This window comes from Neolamprologus brichardi, chromosome 10 (assembly GCF_056152115.1).
Source record: "Neolamprologus brichardi isolate AB-2024 chromosome 10, ASM5615211v1, whole genome shotgun sequence".
Lineage (NCBI taxonomy): Eukaryota > Metazoa > Chordata > Actinopteri > Cichliformes > Cichlidae > Neolamprologus > Neolamprologus brichardi.
Genome location: NC_142113.1, coordinates 1,409,503 through 1,431,469, shown reverse-complemented (window position 1 = coordinate 1,431,469; position 21,967 = coordinate 1,409,503). Strand labels below are relative to the sequence as shown.

Below are 21,967 nucleotides of genomic sequence, written 5' to 3'. Positions count from 1 at the left end.
CTACGTTCATCAGCGTGAACTTTTGCATGTCCGCCATGACCTGCCCGAAACCGGAAGTGACGTCATTTTCGCGGAAATGTAGTTTTTTACCATCAGGGCCTCATGAGCCTATACTGGTGTTTTTAAAAGTTATGTTTGACTTTATGACTTTCTGTGTGGTTTCTGGGATGCTTAGGACTCATATTGCACTGCTGGAAATAGTTTATTTTGATGCATATGCTGCTTTTTTGTAAATTTGCATTATAATATTTATTTTCGTTTTTCCTGCAGTGTATAAAAATTGGTGTATTTCAAAAATAAAACTATGAAGACACTCAAAATAAATTTCCTGTGGTGGGAAACTATTTTGTGCAACTTTTTTGTATTTACAGTTTTGAGGGATAAGCCTCTTAAATTTCTCTAACTAGAAATATATGTTAAAAAACAAAAACGATTTTACATTTTTTTGTAGTTTATTGCACTTTTTTGCAATTTATGTAATTACTATGCACTTAATGCAGACATATTATTAAAATTTAGACTGTAATGGTTGTATTGATGTATAGCAACTTGAAATGCTCCCAAAAATGGCTCCACAGCATGTAAACATATAATATAAATTCTGGCGGACTTGGTTCTATGGTAGGTCTTAAAGGGTTAAATAAAACAGTTTGTGTGTGATGCCGTTTCTTGATGAGCAGGGATCTCCAGACTCCAACAACTCCCTTTTAACTCGCTCAGTGCGCCCACAAACAGCAGCAGGTAGGAACCCAAGTTACTCTCAGGCAAAGAGTAAAAAGCAACTTAAATGTCACACGCATGCTGCAAAGTGACTTTACTAAACATCGTCTTGCTCAGAATGTTGCACACGTGACCACTATCGGTCCAGTATATTTATACACCCATCTACTTTCTTACTGTTATTAAAATTAAAACATTCCTTTGCATGGCAGAAACGCTCCTGCATGCAAACGCTGAATCAGCCTTATGATGATTCGGCACCTGAATCCTCCTCCTCTCGACTCCTCGTCCTTTCATGCACTCTGATTCTTTCCCTTCCACCATTCGCTTTCAAACCTGACAAATTTACTACACGTCTCAGTGACATGAATTATTACTTCAAACCACCTCTAATAATAAGATGATGCCTGCGCTGCTTTCGCCTGCCAATAAGGCTCCTCCTCACAAACTCTTCCTGAAAAGTAATCGCCGACTCCACACGATGCACGTGCGCGGCTGTAAACACTCTGCTGATGGGGTGTAATGTTTATCGCGGAAAGCTTTTTAAGAAAGAGACGTCTCAGGAATGAAAACAGACGAGGGGGGAATTCCTTAAGAGATAATGACATCACCGTTACCCGTGCGCAGGCTGATTACGATGCAACAGCAACGTGTCGGCGTGATGCCGCAGCTTCGGTTACAAAAAGTCAGGTGTGGTTTTTTCACCTATTAGAGCTTTGTGGAGACCTGGAGGCAGCAAAAGAATTTGAAAAGCGCTGCCCTTGTTATTCTTGCACAGCTGCTACAAATGAAATTTGATAACAGAATCAGAGCTTCGTTGCCCAGTGGTGAGAATCACTTTTGCCCACAATGCCCTAAAACAGTCCTAGCTACAGTGTTCACCTGATGCTGTCCTACTCGTAAAAGCACAGGCCTGTATTTAATTGGTCTGCATGTCTAACTGAAATAAAACAAGACACCCATTACACCCCATCCAGCCACGCTGGATGAAGAAATGCACGATCAGGCCCGTATCAGAGCTGCTTTGTGATTCACATTCAGTGTTGGCCTGAATGCCGACCTAATCTCATTAACAGCCACTGCTCACATCTTACAGCACTTAAGCTCCTTTCAGTCAAGTCTGCAGCAAACATCTCCCCGAGTGTGCCGTCTCTGCGTGAGCGCAGTCGAAACAAACACCAAGTGTGACCCACCTTCACATCAGCTCGCCGTGTGCCAGAGCGCTACGAGTCAGCCCAGAAGCAAGTTAATCAAAATTTTATTGAATTATTAAGCCAACTCTTGGCTTGCTGTTCTAATGCGAGTTCAGGTAACGACATTTTAAATTAAAATGATTGCAAGGTGATTCACATGGGAAATTACACTGGCTTCCTTTCTTGAATGAGACAGGCTCTATGCCATCTTGGCAGGTTTAAGATGCTGAGAGCTTGTAGCTTACTGAACTCCAGAAAAGCGAGGATGCAACATCTGCCTGCCATGTAAAAGATGCCCAATTCAGAAGGAAAATATTACCAACACAATCAAATCCAGTCAACTTCAGCTCCGGCTAGCCTTTAAATCATTACAGCCGAGCAAAAGAAAAACACCCTCAGGCTGGCTGCCAAGTAAAGGGGTTATGCTCCCAACGATTTTCAGAGAAACAAACTAATTCATCAGGTGCACACATATCTTCAGGGATAAGATCAGGAACACAGAAAAGTACGGCGAAGGCAGGAAATGGGCAGGAAAACAGCAATTTCCCCATTAAAAATTAACTAACAATGGATTAAAAATATATCAACAACAACATAAAGTCATGAACTTTCTAGAAAATGTGGACATAAACAGACAAAAAGGATCTTTTCTTAACACGAGCCTGCTTTCAGCGATTTAGCATCTGGTCTTTAGGCCATCCTAAAGAGGTATTACAGGCGAGAGGGCAAAGAGTCAGCAACTAAAGAAAGCCGACTAACTGAGGCACTGATGGCAGATTAAAATAAGGACTTGAGGGGGAAAAAACAAAATAGGATTTAGGCCAAAATCAAGGATTCAAGACAGATCATTGAGACTGATAACGTTCAAAAGACGGGAAAATCGTGAAAACATCAAAGTAAGTGCTTAAACCTCCAGTCCCACTTCAGGCCTCCTCTGTAAAGACCGCCATGGTTATCCCATTTGCTTTTCTCTGCCAAGACCCACATTTGCCCCGTACGTCCTCCTCCCCGTCGCCTGTCCCTTCCCTCCAGCGCCAAGTAGCTCTTAAACAGACATCTGGTTTGCTTCAAGTGTTTTTAACGACCTCGTGCTCATCATGCAATGCCCGCTGCAATATACTTCAGACAGACACTAAAACTTTCTGCTCAAAGTCTACCAGTCTGCCTCTCTCAACCAAAAGAGACGATCACGTTTAAAAACAAAAATAAGGAAGGAAGGAAACCAAACTTCCAACCTTGGGCTCTACCAGCATGAAATGCACATCTGCATTGCCACAACCTGTGAGAAGAAAGGGGGAGATTAATACCAAATCATTTCAAAAAGACTTAAACAAATCCCCAAATGTGTTTGCTTTCCTCTCTGTACGTGTCATCCTGGGTCCCTGAGCGACAGCCATTAGCCTTGTTTGGGACAAAAGCAAGAACAGAAGCCTCAGCTCTCATTAACATTAATCCACATCAAGTATCTAAAAAAGAAAAACACAGCGGCTTCAATTCAGTTTTATTTATATAGCGCCAAATCACAACAAAAGTCGCCTCAAGGCGCTTCATAGATACAGAGAAAAACCCAACAATCATATGACCCCCTATGAGCAGCACTTTGGCGACAGTGGGAAGGAAAAACTCCCTTTTAACAGGAAGAAACCTCCAGCAGAACCAGGCTCAGGGAGGGGCGGGGCCATCTGCTGTGATTGGTTGGGGTGAGAGAAGGAAGACAGGATAAAGACATGTTATGAGGTAACCACTTTTACTCCCAATAGATGACAAACTATATGCAAACAGCACAGCTTTAATTTAAAAGAAGTGGTGAGACTATGTAAGAGCGCAAAGTGACACTTGAAGTAACTTAACATCCACTTCACACCGTGCAAAGGTCACAGTCAAGGCGACGAGTTGCAGAACACACTGAACTGTTCCATAAACAAAAACAGCAAACACCAGATGGAACAAGCAACAATATTTTCTCACTTAACTGACAAATCACTATTTATAAAAATATTCGTTACATTTATTTAACCGATTTGCTCGTTTTCACATCAGCTTCACTTTAGAGGACAAAGTATCAAATCCTCCCATCTGAAAAATGTTTGGCATCTTTGACTGGAAATGACTCTGAAAATAAAGAAAAATACTCTAAATATTTCCCAAACCATGATAAATGTGCACTTGTCCAAAATTCCAGCTTTCTGGCAGATCAACGAGCGCACATGTGGCGCATGGTGGGCGGTGGTCAGCACATGGGGGTGAAAGATGAGTGGCCTCGTTTAGACAAAGATTTATGGGCTCAGCTGATGGTTCGGACACTTTCATGTCTCTGCCTCCTGTGCAGCAGACCCAGATGAGTTGACCTTTATAAAAGCTCTCAGGCAGAAGCACAGGAGCTCATCAGTATCAGGCAAACTCACATCTACTTCTATAGAAAAGAAACACAAGCTGGAACACAAGGGCCGAACCGCTCGGTGCAAAGTTTTCTGCCCCACGAGCCAAACTGTCCGAGGCTTCTCCATCGCTCTTATGCTGACGTAGGAGCTTAAAAGTCTGCTTTGTTTTTTTGTCTTAATGTTGCTATGCTAGCAATCCATTTATATCGAGTCTCTCAGATATAAAAAGCACTAAAAATGTTAGTTCAGCTCAGTGTAACCTGCCAGAGACTGTCGAGGCTTTTGGAAAGAGCTTTAACCGTTGCAGAGGAAATACAAACTAATGACAAGCAGAAACTCGGCCATCACAGATGATGAGGCGTGTCCTCTGTGTTTACAAAAACAGAGAAGGGCATTGTGAGTTGAAGCAAACTGAAGGCTGAAACGTTTGGCCAGCTTTAAAGGTTAAATATGAACATTTCACATTCTTTGCTGTTAAACTGCACCTGACATTGACTGAGATCAGTCTCATGTAACTGAGAAAACTTTTCACTATTCGCGCTTCTATTTAACCTACCAATTATAACTGCAGAGTGAAAAAAAAGAGTGAGGCCTGGCCCATTTTTCTCCTTACTATGATGCAGTAACCAGTGAAGTAACAGTAAACCAAAAAGCACCAAAATGTGCAAAAGTATTTATTTATATATTTCACAGGCCCCTCTCCCACCCACACATATGTTCAACTGTGTATATAAGCAATTAGGGCAGCAGTCAGTCATTAAACAGCAAGATTAATGGCTTGTGATCAACTGTGCTCAGGGGTATTCTAACCAAGTCTGGCCAAAAGGTTCTCTCCTCTCTTTCCACTTTCTCCCTCCATTCATCCTTATCTGCAAGGAAAGAGAGAACCAGCAGTGCTCTGTAAAGTCTCCATTACTAATTAATGAATATTTCTTGAACAGAGAGGGAAAAGAGGGATTGAGAGAGAAGAGAGGGAAGAGTGCACCCATGGGCCAGAGCTGCATGCATGGCCGAGTCCCTGTGCCGTGCCAGCCAAAGGAGATCCATCAGAGAGCGCGGCCGAGGGAGATGGAGCAGGAGGAAAAGAGGGAAGCGGAGGGTGGTTCACAGGCAGGAGATTAGCCCTGGAAAATTGATCCCCGAGCACAAAAAGCCGTCGGCCTCTTCCACTTTTTCCTCCATAAGACCTGCTCTGGGTTTATCTATTCATCAATCTCTGCATTACACACTCGAGTGTAGAACCACCTTTAAAGGAAGAGGGGACCAAAAGCCCAAATTAGGGTTAACCAAGTGTAACTAATAATCTCCACTATACATCCCCAGCGTACAGCTCAACAAATCTACCGCATGTGTGGGCAGAAGGATTTGGTAGCGATCAAGAAGTATTTCCATTAAACATCCTTTTATAGCATCATTAGATACAAAATGCAACTTTTATAGTATCTGTAGGACATTAACTTTCAATCACACAGTCCAAAAAAAGAAAAAGAAACAATGTTTCCTTTCTAAATTGTGCGCCAACCACTCTCCACTTCAAAGCTTCTGTGGACTCTTTGTTCATGTTTACAGCTAAAGCGTGGAGATTTCAAAATTCAGTCTGACTTTCACGGGCTGTCCGCCTCAATTTTGGGAAATTCTAAAAGAGTGAGTGGCGTTTCTCCTTTCTGAATCCTTGCCTGGGGCATCCACTGGGCTACAGCATTTACAATTGGCCTTACATCATCGTGGGACTGAATCTGCATCACAAGTCGTGTCATCACCTCTGTCACTATCCAAGTGAGAAAATATGCCGTTACAATCTTAGTCCGCAGAGTCAGACGTTCACATGACGGATGGCTCGTCATGTTTGTGCTAGGACTACGACTGCGACGTATGCATATGATCCTGGACAGACGCAAGTCTCAACCACGTCTTTCAAACCAGGCAACTGCAAGGAAAAAATGACGAGGGACTGAGCTTAATGTAACGGAAATTTACTGAATCTAATAAAAGTGTTGCTTTTATAAACACATCTGTCTAATTCAGATTGCAAAAAGCCACTTATAGGCTACCACATGCAATGCATCAGCACGCTACACAGAATAAATCAGCTCAGAGCAATTTCAAAAGGGTGAGCCCTGCTTTAAACCAATCACACGTCAGTAACCAACAGCATCTGTTTGGACTCATTTGTAATTTAATCTCAAAGAAAATCATTTTACATTACAAAGTCTTCTGGTGATGTCACGTATGAAACATCCCACATTTACCTTGAAAAAATGACCCTAATTAATGCCGTTCGCTACAATGTGGCTTACAGAAAATGAACAGCAGAGGCAACCTTTAAACTCACAATGGGGAGTTTAACGAATCAATGGTACTTAAATAATGAGGGCGTGTAATTCAAACACAAGTCTTAATATTTGAATTTTGTGAATATTGTCAACATGCATCTGTATTCTGCAGGAAGTGCTTCAAACAGAGCACCTGTCACAGATCTGAGGGCAGTTCAATAAATACGCAGTGGAGAGATCTTCACAGAGAGGGGGGGTGGGGGGTTAGGCCGACCTGTAAGAAAGCGAAACTTTCAGCTAACAGACCCTCACCGACTACTGAAATATGCCCTTTGGAACTGGAGATTCTGCCCTGAGGTGCGAAGCAGGCTTGTTTTGATTTCATCCTTGATTCAAACACAGACAAAAGTCATCAGACGACAACAAAAGAAAATCCTCCGAAAGTTTGGCAAAGCTAGAAACACATTACAGCGTAACAGCGAAAAAATCTAAACAACTGTTAGATGATGAGTGCAAAAACAAGCCCACAGAGCGCTGCTAAATTGCACTTTTCTTCCCTCCGTCGCTGAACACGTCTCAGTGTGTTCATCATCAAACCGACGGAGGAGGTGGGCATTGTAAACGCAACCTCCCCGCCTCCCCTCCCCCATCGTCTCTCCTCTCTTCAAGGATCTAACCCAGCACCCAGTAATGAATAGATGTGGGGCCACCGATGACCGAAGCAGAGAGGGGCCGCTGATAATCCGCTCTGGACAGCAGAAACAGATCATTTCGATTTGAAATCTGTCGACTCGGAGGCAGACATCAGCAACACTGAAGTTAAACTTAACTATTCAGTTATTCTTTTTCAGCTTAAACGTAACATGGAAATGTAAAAATGTAAAATCTGATATGTGAGTGCAGCTCCACCGACTCTACGGTCACGTTCAGCTGGGGGAACTGAACTTGGAATCACCCCAGAGAAACGTGGTGTCAGGCTGCTGGCAGCAGAAGCCTCGGTGGGACTTGGTTTGCAGAGAAAGAGGACCTGAGCGAGCTAGTGGAGACTGAGGACAAATGTGCAATGGAGCAATTACCCTCACAGACAGACATCCACTCCCTAATTTCTATGCAAAACAGGAAAAAAAGAAGAAGAAGAAAGATCAGTGGGTCTTTGAGAGGAGGAAAAGGCAGGCATTTATCTTTCGCTCTGGTTGCCCCTGGTCAGGAGACTCCACCAGCTTTTGAGGGGGAGACGACGATGAAGAGAGCACTGCATTTGCATAAGAATACATGCCTATACTAACCCAGTTGGGGCGGGGGAGGGGGGGGGGGGGGGGGTTTAATTCAGCAATGGCATTCACTTGTTGGGAATAATTTCTGTGCGTGGCCAGGGGAAGATTAGAATTAGTTTTCTCGTTGTGTAAGTGCAAGCAACGCGGGTTGTCCAACAGTGTGGAAAAGGGGCTTGGTGGTTTGTTCCCCTTACGTTCCTTCAATGGTGATTAAGAGTCTGACGTTAAAAGATCCCTTAAGTTTTCCGCCCTTCACTACTCCCATCTCTCTGGCTCACTCCTTCTCCCCTCATCTCCCTGGAGAGAAGGGATTACTGGCACACTGGTATACAGAAATGGCACTTGCTCAAAATTAAAAGACTTTCACAGGCTGCTAATCTAATGAGGGTGGAAAGGAGGGTGTGGGGGAATGAGCAAGCGCCATTTCAGCTGCTGAAATGAAAGGACAAGAGCGGATTTTCATGTTTACCGCCAACATTGCACTAAAGACAAAAAAAATAGAGGCTGGGGAAAAAAACAAAAAGAAAATAAAGCTTTTTCAAATTCCCAAGATGCCAAAGCAGGGCTCGCAAAATTTCAAAATCTCTGGTAGCCCTTCGGGCAGGCATTCTTCCATTTTTGGTAGCCCAAAATAAATTTAAGTAGCCCGAATAAAAAAGAAAGCATTTTTTTATGTTTTGTTTCCGTTACAATATTATACTTTAATGTATAATATTGTAACGGAATATTGTTACAGGAGAAACAAAATTAATCTCTCACCTCCAAAATTAATCAAAAAATATTGTTAAAATGCAAATCACAACAACTGTATAAAAATTACAAACATCAACTCAAATACTTGGTTCAAATTGAACAGAAATTTCTATGAATTTGTAAGAACTGTGTAGAACATAAATCAGTCTGTGTCAGATCCTGAATTTGAAATTTCCACTGAAGTCACAAGTAAGAAATAAGTGGAACCAAGATCTAGGACGTTTGCTTTTTGAAGTTTGCAAAGACTGCTAAATTTTGCCAGTGGTAGTTCACTCTTTGCAACATAGTACACTGTTCTAAACAGATTTTTCAGGGTTTTTTTTTAGTATGTTTTTTGCAATTGCTGTTTGTTCTGGGAAAGATATTGCAGACTGAGCAATAATGCATTTCTTGCATTTCTCATGGGTTCTAATGGGGCCTTTCTTAAAATTACTGGTCCCAGTAACAAAGGCGCTTGTCGACTCAGAAATCAAATGAAACTCACAACACACCTGGCAGAACATCATGTTATTTAGCTCGTCATATTCCAGCCACAGAAATTCTTTTGTCCATGAAACCATAAAGCTGCACTTTCTTTTTGCCTCATTGTCTGATTTGTCATAACTTTTCCGTTTTGTGGTAAGCTTTTCTTTGGCTGTCCCTTCTTCACCCTGACCCGTCTTATTTAGCTGAGCAGAACTAAAATACCTGCGTAAATCCTGCTGCTTTTACACACGTACTTACATAACGGTCAGCGATTTTTTTGCGCACTCAACCTCTCACGTGTTTAAGCTTGCTGCCAGAGATTTGACTTGTCGCATTTGAATGGTTAGCTAATGAGTGATTAGACGATGTCAGAGGAATTGGTGCGCAATCAATCTGTCACTCACCAGTCAGTGCTGCTGCTCTCTACACACCGTTCGCGCGATCGCAAAATGAAAGTGAAAGCAAAAAGCAAGCGCAAATTCAAACGCGATTTCAATATGTCACATATTGACAGTGGCTCACCGATGCCAATGACATAATTACTCAGCTACATTGGCGAAAGAATGCAAAAGCATAGACATATATTTTCCTTCCTATGATAGCCCGACGGGCAGGGCTGAGTTAGATTTTGGTAGCCCGACTGGAAAAATCGCTAGCCCCGGGACGTCGGGCTAGCGATTTTGCGAGCCCTGCAAAGAAAAGAGAACAGAGAGAGTGTGGCGCTTAAAAGGCGACAACAGTTGTGACATTCCAGTTGAACGCACAGGTTGGAGTTATCTGTCAATTCGCACCTCAACAGGGAGGGGACCCAGAGGAGTCCATAAACACAAGTGTTCCTTCATCACCCTGCTTGCTCTGGGACACCTGAACAGAGACCCACACTCAGCTCGAGCTGGTGTCCTGGTGTTCAGGATGATCAGTTTCTACTTTATTAACATTCAATTGACTTTCTGTTGCGAGCTGAAATGAATAAAACCTGGAATCTGGGAACTGAGAAGTTTTCCCGCGCAGCAATTTTCAAGCAATTTATGTAACCGTGCGCTGGGCTGAAGACGGGAGCGTACAATCCCGTCGCTTCTTTACGATACGTCAGAACAGGAACGCAGACATGTGCAGGTGGGTTATAAAACGCTGCAACAAGATGCTGCAGCAGTTTGGAAAGATGCAGCTTTAGAAATTTGGGGTTGACTTGTTGAATTTGCAACCCCAAAGAAAACTTCTGACAAAGTTTCATTTGAAGCAACACATTTGCCTCAAAGTGACATCATTCTCAGTTTAAGTGCATTCCCATAGCAAAAAAATGGGAAAGCAAGGAAAACTGATATTGCTCCTCAGAAGGGTGAAGCCATTCATGCTGGCAGTACAACACTCCTGCAGCACGTTGATGGAGAGAGGCTGGTTAGTGCTCTGTGTGTCTTAATTAACCAGTCAGACACAAACAGCAGCATGTTTACATGCACTGCTGCCATCTTGGACTCTTAAGTCAGGGTTCATGCGGCTTCTCTGACTTGATCGGGTGTTCCAGTTGTAAATTCTGACTGAAAACTCGGAGATTCCGATTTCCGACTTCAAACAGAACGCGGCATTTGCCTCTTGTTTCCACTTCTACCAGTGGCAATGAGGCGGTTTTGTCTGAGTGGCAACAGTTGTTGTTCAGGACTGCTGCAAGTGCTCACACGCTCAGCGCTGGCATTAATGGTACAGAGCTGTCACAGGCCCAGCCCCACGAAAAGACCCAAAGACAAGGAAGGGGCAAAAAACCTCTATGACTGTCCGTGTCAAGATTAGTCCCAAGAGGAAAAGGCACAATGGAGGTTAATTAAAAATTCAAATAACACCACAACTAAAAGAAGAGCTGCCGAGAGTCCTGCAAAAACATGATTCATCGTTTTGGTGTTAAAATACCTGGAAGGAAAAATAGCAGTCCAGGTTTTCTAGAAATATCTGATTACCTAACATCATCTCCTGAAACACTAAATATGTTTAATCTGCAGTGACCCCAGCAGCCTACATCAGAGGACCTGAGCCAAACACTTTGGGTTACTACCAGGACCTGTTAAGAGTTAAATGTGCTGCCCGTTGCAGCCTTCAGCTCCCATATTGAGGCTACTTCAGGCACAATGTCCCATAATGGGGGGGGGGGGGGGGGGGGGGGGGGGGGAGTCACAGACAGGCTGTATTTAGCTCAGACTCCAAACTGCAATCTACATGGCAGAGAGCATGCATAAAGATGGCCTTTTCCCATCTTCCACCAGTAATTGCACTATTACTAAAAAAAAGTTAAATAAGAAGCAGAGCAGGGTCAGGGGTGGGGGTGCATGCATGGCTGCCCCTGCTCTGCTTCTTATACCTTCTTCCTTTTTTGTTAACCCTGTGCAAAACGGTGACATGTGACTTCCAACTTCCTTGTTCGCTGCTGATTCCTTAGGACCACTCAGACATGTTAACCCTGTTTTAAACACACAAGTAATAATAACACAGCGTGATGCCCAGTGTCTCCGGGGAGAGGGAGTTAGCCCTGCAGATGTTGGCACTACCAGTCTGGCTGGGTTATCAGTCAGAGAAGGGCAAAGGGTGGGGGCACTACGGAGGTGTAGGATTACAGATAGCGACACTTGCCTGAGACTCGCAATTTCAGCGTACCTCCCGTGTGCCTACCTGACAATCAAGCGGTGACATCTGTATCATTTTTCATTGTACAACCAATAACGTTTCTTGATAGGGGGATGCATGTTCAAGTGCTTCTGTTACACAAGCTGCGAGTCCTCGACACTTTCTGCTATCTTTTACAGCCATTACTCATTTAGCTATGCAACCTTGGCTCAGTCTGACAGAGGCAGCAGAAGTAGAATTTCATATTCCTACAATAGCGTTTTGTCAGAGTCATTTCTCTGACAAAATAAAAGAACATTCCACTTTTACTCAATCATCATCTAAAAGAAAACCAAACAACTTGCCACACTATCTGTTCGTCTTTCTGCAGTAGTGTAAATGAACTGCTCTTAAACTGTAAGGGGCATCTCTTTATCAAACAGCCCTGCTCCTCTGAACTCTGTTACTAATCTGGCTATTATCCTATAACTGACTCCGACCTTCATAGAGAGAGGAAGCTTCAGAAATGCAATGCACCTAAACATTAAATGTAACATGCATTGCTTATTTATTCACATTAATGGCACTTCTGTGTATGCAAAAGAGTTCCCACCTGCAAGCTCGTTGTGGATGAGATCAGCAAAGTTTGGGTCGTCACCCCACCAGAAGAGCCAAAGCTCCCTCCGACCCTGCTGCTGGCATCTCCTCCACACGCTTAGTATATCAGCCTTCAGGCAGCGACTGAAGCTGCACAGGATGGGGTCCTCCTCCGTCACCGGGAAGAGGATTGGTGCAGAGGTGGGACCCTGCCACACAAACCTCTTCCATTTGATCCCTGTCAAGTCAGCCTGCAAGACAGGAGAGAGAGAGAAACTGTTAGTGTGCAGAGTCGCTGCTTTGGGACCCACTCAGCACCTCTGAGGAAACATGTGGTGAGCAGAGTGTTAAGAGTAAGTATTAATCCTCTTTTATGGGGGTTTTCACCCCCTAACTATCCTGACAACACCCCATGCTGTCGAGACCGGAAGGAGAAAACATTTCGCTACAGACGCAAACGAGAAACAGCCGCAAACAAAGTGGGACATTCGACCGTTTCTGTAAAAGATCTTGTACTTAATGTTTCAGCTGCTTTCAAAGTGATCATGAAAGACATGTTGGAAACACTCAGGAGAAAACTAATGCTGGTAAATGTGGTCTCACCAGCTTAATCCTCATTATTGGTGAGTACTGTGTGTGTGTGTGTGTGTGTGTGGGGGGGGGGGGGGGGGGGGGGGGCGCTTTCTATAAACACTGTCTGGCTTTTATAAAGAGAACAAAACACACAGGAAAAAGCCTCATAGGCAGTAAATCACTGGTGGGGTTATTAAGTGTTAAAACAGGAACATTACGCTCTGCTGCTGGCTGCCGCTGCAGCTTATCACCCAAGCGCTGACTGACTACCCATGTCTACCTAAACACATGCACACGTGCTAACTACCATAAAAAAATACACACACAATGCCTTAGGGGCACATCATTTTAAGTAATCTTCGACAACACAGACTGTTCATCTTCCCACCATTTAGTTTCATTTCGTTCTGGCCGAGTTGGCAAGCTGTCTGTCTGTCTGTATATTCAACCAATTAAGCCATTACAGTTCAAGGGACGTCCTAATTCAAGTGCAAAGGCGCTGAGCCAGAGCAAGTGATTACCAGCGGTTGTGGTCAAGCAGTGGCGTTAGCGTTATGGTGTTAGCTGGGACAGGGAGGCATTGTGTTGTGTCAGCTGGGGCCGAGTTGGATCACAACAACAAGTTAGGAGATCAAGACACCATGAATATTTCCACCCACAAGCAGAAAAGAATAAAAAAAAACATCAGTTTAAGTAGGAATCCTGTAAACGCTCGCTATATGATACAGCAAGCAACAAACAGCCTGGCTGCTTGTTCAAATACAGACAAGCTCCACCACTAAACCGAGAGTCAAACACAAAAAAGCCCGAGGTTGCTTTATAGTCATGTATGATCAAAACCCCATGGTCTCTGATGCACAAGCAGACTCCTGGGGAATTCAAAGCAGCTGCACATGCTGAGGACAAACTCCAAGATTTAAACAGCAGAAACGGGTCTGTGTACAACTGTGTGTAACAGAGCTGCAGCAGTTAGGCCGCTCCTTCCTGCTGGAGTGCGAGAAGCGCTTCTTTACACCTGCACCTCGCTCGGAAACATCTGTGCACACAATGCAAAGGGAGGGCGAAGACAACGGTTAACTGTGAAACCAGATCATAGGCAGTACAGATAGGCAATTAGCAAGTGAACAGCCCTCATCAGCTTACTGACCGTGGCCTGTCCCCCATGGCATTGTGCATTTCACCATATAAAAGGTTTTGGTCTTGAGTGCACTACAGATTTTATTACAGGCCTCTCACACTCATCCATATTGGTTTCACACATTTAGAAGTGATTATGTGCTGCACACAGTCTGCAAGTCGGTCGCGGCACATCAGCCGTTACTCAGACAAGTTTCTCGGTATGTTGGCAATAATGAATTAATGCCAATACAGTTTGTATGATTATCTTTTCCAGATACTTGCACCATCTGAAATATTTCCTGTGAGATTTGTTTAGATAACTGTCGAGCCTTCTGTGGAGAAACACTGAAAACACAACTGGAATAAGCATTACCTTGACATTTTGCTATTGCTGAGTTATCTTAAGCAAGCAAGCAATAAAAAGCCTTCCCTGGATTTACATAGTGGCTACAGGGCTCTTCTATCTAATCACTTCCTACTCTGTTCTTTCACATAAGTATTACATTCACAGGCAATTAAGCGGTTGTAATCTATAATAAAACAATAAAGATCATTAATATTTAGTCAATTAAGTGAAAATGTATTTCTGACAATTTCCTTAAAAAAAAAAAAAAAAGAGGCTTAACTATACTGTGTTGCACTTAAATGCATAAAAACTGATCAGCTGAGAAGATTAAACAGTTGGTTAACTCTACCTGCTAATGCCAAAGTCACTGCTAAAACATGAATGAATGAATGAAACAGAACATTTTCATCTTACTCTGCAGCTGCAGCCATCAGCTGTTTGTTACACACTTTCTTGTACTGAGGTTAATGTGCAGTTTGCAATCAAATTACAACTCAGAATAATAAAAGTTAAAAACACCACACACACAAATTGTTTCAGTGAAAAAGTAACTGCCTGCCTTCGTGCATGTTTTTGTTTTTTTAAATCTGACACTTCCAAACCTTGATATGCGACTTTATGATTAACAGAAACTTTATCAAACTGCTGCAGCCTCCTCTATTCTTTTATTTACTTTGCAATAAATGATCCCTGTTACACAATGCAACAACTTAACAGGGCTGTCAATGTTATCACAGCCTCATCCTTATCTAGAAGGTGAAAATATGGTGAATCGGTTCAACAGTGAAATGCTGTTAGTCAAAAACTACGGTGCTGAGTTTGATGAAGCTTGTCCACAGTGTAGGACAACTTATGCAACGCGTTAAGTGAACCCTTAGCAAATGTTTCTGCTATGGCTTCATATCTGTCCGTGGACACATTTTCTTACACAAACGAAATAAACGAAAAATTTTGACTTGAACCCTAACGTAACATGGACCGAGCTACTCAACGTGCAGAGGGGGAGTTCCTCTGGTCTATTCCACTGACAATAGGATTGCCAAGCAAAGACCACAAAAAGCAGCTCTATTTTATCGACACATCTGTACCCACTAAGCTTACTGGGAAGAATCGGATAAGAAGATGTCTCAAGCCACTTAGTAATAAAAACCAGTCTCCTCCTGCAAGATGTCAAGCAGAATCTGCTTTGTTTAGACGGGAAGTAAGCCAAATAGTTCTACTGCTGATTCATAACGGATGGACTCAATGAAGACGAATGTAAATTATAATTCTTCAAACACCACAACATCAAATGCTAAAAGTCCATCTTTGCATTTATAGATGATCAAATCGTCTCTGTGTGCATGTGATAAAGTTCTCGGCAGCACTGCTGGCCAGTGACGTTCTGTCGTTTGAGTTTGAGCGCAACCTTTAAACAACATGTGGAAGGCTTTTATACAACCTGTTTCTTAAACAAGTAATCTCTCAGGGTGCACAGATGCACAGTTGGCTACATCAGTTAGGAATTACACTGGTGTTAAATTACATTTGCAACTCATGTAGTTCAAACCTTCAGTCAGCCTGCTTACAGTTTGTTTCCCTGTTTTGTCTTAGCTGTCATAACAGTCTTTAACCTGACACAAAACACATGTGACAGTGTACTAAATCAAACCACATATTTCCCTTTGTCCTTAGATTCTCCTGAGCTTCAAGAGGCAAGAGACTGAAGGCCGGACACATCAGTACTTTGCCTCCCATCAACAATATCCAACAGGCAGACTGCTCTATCAAGGATAAATGTGCCTTCTGCAATTGTTCTGTCTGTGCTTTCAAAATAAATTAGTTGCAGCTTGTGTGTGTGTGCGCAAGAAAAAAAAAAGAACAGGGGATGCCAAGGATATCTGTATTTCCTTCCAACATTCATGCTGTCCCGGCTGTGTGCACGAGTGTGCCTTGAACATTTCAGGCGCCCATCTGTGTCTTAGTAAATGCTCAGGTATGTGAGCAGCAGCTTATACAGATGTCCCAGCAGCGTAGGCGATGTGGGTCACGAGAAGTTTTGTCTTTCATATGCCAAACCAGAAAAATCACACTGCTGCATTACGAGGGAAGCTAAGGCCAAAAAGCCAGTGGATACAGGCAGGAAGCTTGCCTGAGGTGATGCGTGCTCAGGGGAGGTTATGACCCCTGCTTTTGCCAGCTGCTCACCTTCCCTCCAGCAACTTAAGAGTTCTGGGTCTTGGTATGGGAACACTGTGTTCGAGCAGATGCCTTTCAAGATAAGAGACAAGCAACAGGTGAAGCTTCACTAATCATACCACATATGCTCCTTTCATAGCAAGCCCCTCTCCCACCGTTAACTCTGTCAGGAAACAAACCTGAAACTACCAAGTGTGAGTTTGCATTTCGAGTTCAGGCGAATGCAAAAATTCAATCAGTTTCAACTGATGCACATCGCTGAAAGGAAGATCTCTGCCAAGTGGTTCTTTAGAGTTTACAGCCTTCTCCAGCTCATAAATGTATCGCAGGTCCAACTATAAATTTCACAACAAGGCAGCCGCAATTGTGTTTCATAGTGGAGGAACAGATAAATTTACCTTACACTCTGAGTTATTCCAAGTAAGCCCACTTTAAAAATGCCAAGAAGAAAAAAGAAAAAACAGCATGCAACAAGTAGTATCATACTCCAGAGGAGAGTATCCACGGAAAAATGAACGGGGGGGAGAGACTACCACAAAGTCTTCGCATTCTTTCACCATAAAACCACAAAGTGGAGTCTGTTCAGTAAGTGAGTCATAACAGCAGTGGTGTTATGCTTAGTCTCAGTGTGCAGGAAAATGTCAGCCAGACAGGCACAGCACCACAACTACCAGCCTCTATCTCGCCTGTACACTGTAGCCAACGCTGCCTTCAAGTGCTGTCGTAAACATTGTAATTATGAGTTCAGCACACACAATCGACCCAACAGAGTAGTACTGAGAGAGTGGGGATTTTCTGCAGCGAAACGTTACCTTTAGGGGGTGGACAGCTGTGTCAATTTGTGGTAAGAACAGTGTAATATTTCACTCAACTGTTATTATGCTAGATTCTGTGTCAGAATTACTTGTGATGCACTTGTAGGCTCACTTCTTGTTTGACGTTTTCATGTAATAATAATATAATAACTCTAATAATAACATTAACAAACTGAGTCACAATCTATGCACTTTGCAGCCTTGCCACTGCACCACACAGTGGTTTCTATGCCATTTAATCTATAAGAGAAGTCTCCTTTTTCTAAAGGGTGCATTTCAGCACTTGACAATCACATTAACAATTTCCTGCGGTTGGAGACGAGCACATTGTGCTCCTCGGCTAACCTACAAGTGAAACTGGAGTTAAGCCTGCTGACAAGCCAATTAACTGCAACAACAAACACATTCAGACCGTGTTCCTGATTATCCCAGAGACGCTCTGCTCAAGCAGCACCTTTACATTTGCTGCTGTGGCTAAGACTGTAGACCACACGATTGGCTCTTAGTGCACGGGATTTAAAAGAATACTGGGGAGCTTTGAGCGGCTAGGAGCATAACCACAACTATTTAGGGTGATGCCAACTAGCCACAACTGGCAAGATGCTGATGGTGGTGGTAGGTGTAGAAAGTTAGGTGTAGCTGAGGTGTGTAGCTTCCCCGTGTGATGTAGTGCCCAGGGATGAATGCCACAGATTATATAATCAGCCTGGGGCCTGTGCCCTAGTTGGTGTGAATACTAGAAAATGAGGTCCAAGGAGATTAAATCCACCAATAAACAAGATGATGACATAATACATAAGTGGTTGCAAACAGACAACTGCGGCGGTAATATCAGTAACATGCCTGTTAAAAGGAAAGAGCTTTCGAGACAAGACTTATTAAGGGGCGTGTTTCTATCGACAGGCTCTGGAAGTTGGGCAACGGCATTCTTTCATCCAGGAGTTGTCAGTGCCACACAAACACACACACGGGGAGGAAAATAGTATTCAAAGGCACCACAGCGTCAGACTCTGACTAAACGCCACAAACTGAAGTCCATGAAATGTTTGGTTTACGGGTCAACACTCGATAAAACACAGTGGAAATGCGACGCGAAAGAGGCAGCAAGTTAATAATAAACAAGGTGTTGAGGCGAAAGGAGAGAAAGTGCTACAACTCCACTCTGGGCAGCACGGTCCTGCCTCTGGCAGTAAAATGCACAACATTTATTTCCATGCTAACAAGATTATATGCTGCTCTGTATGTGTGTGTGTGTCTTATGACATAAAGTAAATGAAGCTTTGCAAGCCACTAGCGTTAACCTCAAGTGTGTTGTTTGTGAACTGGGAAACGGAAATGTAATGGAAAGAAGATTATAATAGGCAAGCTGTCACACCTGGGGCCAAACTTACTAAAAAAAACAAGCGTACGCGGTAATATTAGCAAAGTGGGACACCTTGTTGTCCTAAAACGATGCCAGCTTCGACAGGGCCGTAAGCCTAGCTAAGCTGCTATCAACTGATGCCTCTGTGGCTAGCGTTAGCTTAGCCCCCGTTCAGCTAGTTAAAAATGGCTGCTTTCCTTTAGTTTTAAATCTCTTACCAGACAGAATAGATTGGAATGGCAATCCTCCAAGCTGGCCCCGTTTGGTACAAAACAAGAACTCATCCTTCTTCACTGCGAAATCCAACTCTCCATCATTTCACTTCCCGGGAAATTAAAATAAAAACAATTTGCGGATCGGTGTTTTCTAAGATGTACAGGCTTAATCAGCGAGAAATATTTTTTCTAACATTTGGCTGGAGGATAGTTAATTCAACAACCTTCCGATTACAGTTTCCTCCCACCGGAGATAAAAGCGGATAAAAAAGACAGCGTGGTCTTTAAGTCGACATGTCAAAAGCACACAGTAAAACCGCGTTCAAGGAAGCGAAAAATGTTCATAAAACAAAAAGAAAAGGAGAGCAAAGAAGCAACTCTCCCCCTCCCCCTTAGCCCTAAAACGGTCTCCGCTTAAAAAAATAAAAACGTCCTGTCTCACTCCTCCATCGCAAAATTTAGCCTAAAATCGAAACACATCCTGTAGCAACCTCTCGAATTCTGGCACCGGCCTATATTTTAACGATTATTTCGATCATTATTTCAGCCTCGGTTCCTGTTGGTTTCCATTTGAATTCATGGATTCCTTTCTTTAATGGCGGCCACAGGGACAACTCTGCCTTCCACAGCCTATTGGCTCATTCGTGGTCAAATCTTTGGCAAGTTAGCCGTCCACGTGCAGACACGCGTCAGACTGTAAGGTGCACTTCCGGAAAAATAAAAGCATGCAATTATTCCTCTTCACAATTGCAGTAATATCATAAACACGTGGTTATGAAAAAGATATTGAACACTATAATTATTGCATGTGGGATTTCTATTTATTCACCAAAATAATGCATTTGTTTGTTTTTCACATGCAACATGTCAAAAGAGAGCCTGCAAAATTTTTTTTACCGCTCATGGACGTCTTACTTTGAAAGTCACGACAACGACTTTCGCTTTTAGTGCAGTTGCTTTGACACTGTCGTGGTCATGAGGGCTGTAATAACACAAGACTGATAGGTATTGCCGCTGGGCCAGCGCAAGTGGCGCTACTGAGCAACAGATTTTGTTACTAATGATCAAACCCTATAAACTTGCTCACTTACACAGTGCACCACCTAGCGCATGTGATGTTGCACTTGCAATTGAAATGCACGACCAAAAAGAATTGATGCGAATTCTTTTTTTTTTTTTACTTTATTCAAAGCAGTAGTTAAACATTGTGTAGCTCGAGCGACGAAATGAAAGCAGTCAAATCTCATATTTATAAGGCGCTGCACTGCAGGAATGCAACACGTGAAAGAAATGTAAGAAGCAAAAGTTCAATTCATGAATAAATGAAATAAAAATCGTTGTTGATGCCGTTGCAATATAGCAGAGGATGTTCCACACAGTCTTCCTAAAGTGTGTCGTTAAGGATGCTGTTTGTTTATACAAATTCCAAATCAAAGAGAGAGTAAAGTTACACTGTAGGGTGTTTCATTAGGTTTGAAACAAGAGAACCGTAAGATCCAAGCAAATACATCGCTCACTATAAAAAGGCCACATCTCTACTCATCACACCATCTGACAGGGAGCCCTGATAGGGTTCAGGGAGTGTTGCATTTGAGTACCACCAACTACAGCACACAGACCAGGGTAATTACTGTATGTTCTTTTCAAATTCTTCTCTGTAAGAAAAGCTTTAAAGAACTTCCACTTTAAATTGTCTGAAGTACAGAGTAATAGATTGACATCTAGATAGACTTCTAAATCCTGCACCTCTGATCTCATCCAGCCAGGATCCAAGTTGGTGCTGGGCCAAATTAAAAGGATTTCAATTAGTGCTGCAAACAGTATGCAAAATAAACCCAGTTAACTCATTTGTCCCTGTGTTCTGTGTATTGTAGCGTGCATCAAGCTTAAGGTTATCTGTTTTTAGAGAGCCTTTGTTTCTGCATCACTATGTATATTTGTCATCTGCATCTCTACATAATGTTTTTTAACAGTCAATTTTTAATAAATGTATTTAAACCCATATGACTGGTCACCTTAAAAAAATTAAACTCTGCCAGAGTTTGTTTCCTTTTTAATCCTTAAGTCGTCTACTCCTAAGCAGTGTGGGTTCATGGAATACTAATACTGTTTTTTGCAGTTGGCTGTTCCTAATTAGATTACAGTGTAAGCTGTCTTTAGTCATAATTTCTGTAAAGAAATGAATGGCCGATGGTTGGGTAGCCAGCCCCTTTTGTTTCTGTTATACAGAGATTCATCCACAGGGATTTGCAGTTCCTAAGTGCACATTTTGGAATAATCATATATCTCATCATATCACGTATTGTTTCCTTTGATCCCAACATAAGAACATGTCTCTGTTTTTCCAAAATTCCTATGTTTATGACATTATAACAGCATTTGTGGACTTTTGTATAAGCCTGCAATAATGCGCTTACATAATTCAGACCTGAAAGCTGCCTGCAGCAGTTCATTTCCTGTGTGCCCCGGATAAGTATAAGTGACATCTGCTGTTCACGAGACTTACAGTGAGAACAGGGAAACAGAAAAGCGGCGATGATCCTGAGAGCAGAAGCAGCCGGCTGCTGCTGAAACACTGATGGAGTCACAGTGTGGTCGTCTGAAGAGAACATGTGAAGAAAGCGATTTGTTCCCAGACCTTATGAGGAGAAATGTTCACTAAGATCACCTGCAGAACATGAAAACTGTGCACACTCGAAGCAAGTGACATTCTCTTTGATCATTTCTTCTGTTTCCATCTTTCACACTTTGCTCACGTCTGTTTGATTTGTGCCTGAACCAAAATTATATTTGTTCACTGTTTAGACAGAGAGCATTTAACAAAGCTATGTTAATTGTTCATGTTCTTAAATGCATTACAGATGCAACATATATAACAAGAGTTTTAGCTCGCTCTGTGCACTCCCCAAAGCTCTGCAAAATCAGCTTCGTCTTTCATCTGATCCTAAAGGACTGCGTAGCTTCTTAAACCTTAAATCTTCCCATAGGAATGGATGTTAATCTCACTTCCAGAGCTTCCCACACTTTATCATCAGTCCTTGATACGAAAAACAATTGTGGCATGATACCATCTGTATAAGACTGTTTAACAGAAATGGAAAAAAAAAACA

General features: G+C 42.7%; 1 protein-coding gene across 1 annotated transcript in view; it reads right to left on the bottom strand.

The window, feature by feature from the left end:
* Positions 1-19,492, bottom strand: part of med13a (mediator complex subunit 13a) — a 75,217-nt gene extending 55,725 nt beyond the window's left edge. Inside the window, exons 1-2 of the mRNA XM_087847030.1 lie at positions 18,861-19,492; positions 12,265-12,499 (exon numbers count right to left, since the gene is read on the bottom strand). Of these exons, the coding sequence (XP_087703156.1) occupies positions 12,265-12,499; positions 18,861-18,926 (301 nt within the window). The 5' untranslated portion in view covers positions 18,927-19,492. The remainder of the gene's footprint in view (positions 1-12,264; positions 12,500-18,860) is intronic.
* Between the last annotated feature and the right edge of the window lie 2,475 nt (positions 19,493-21,967).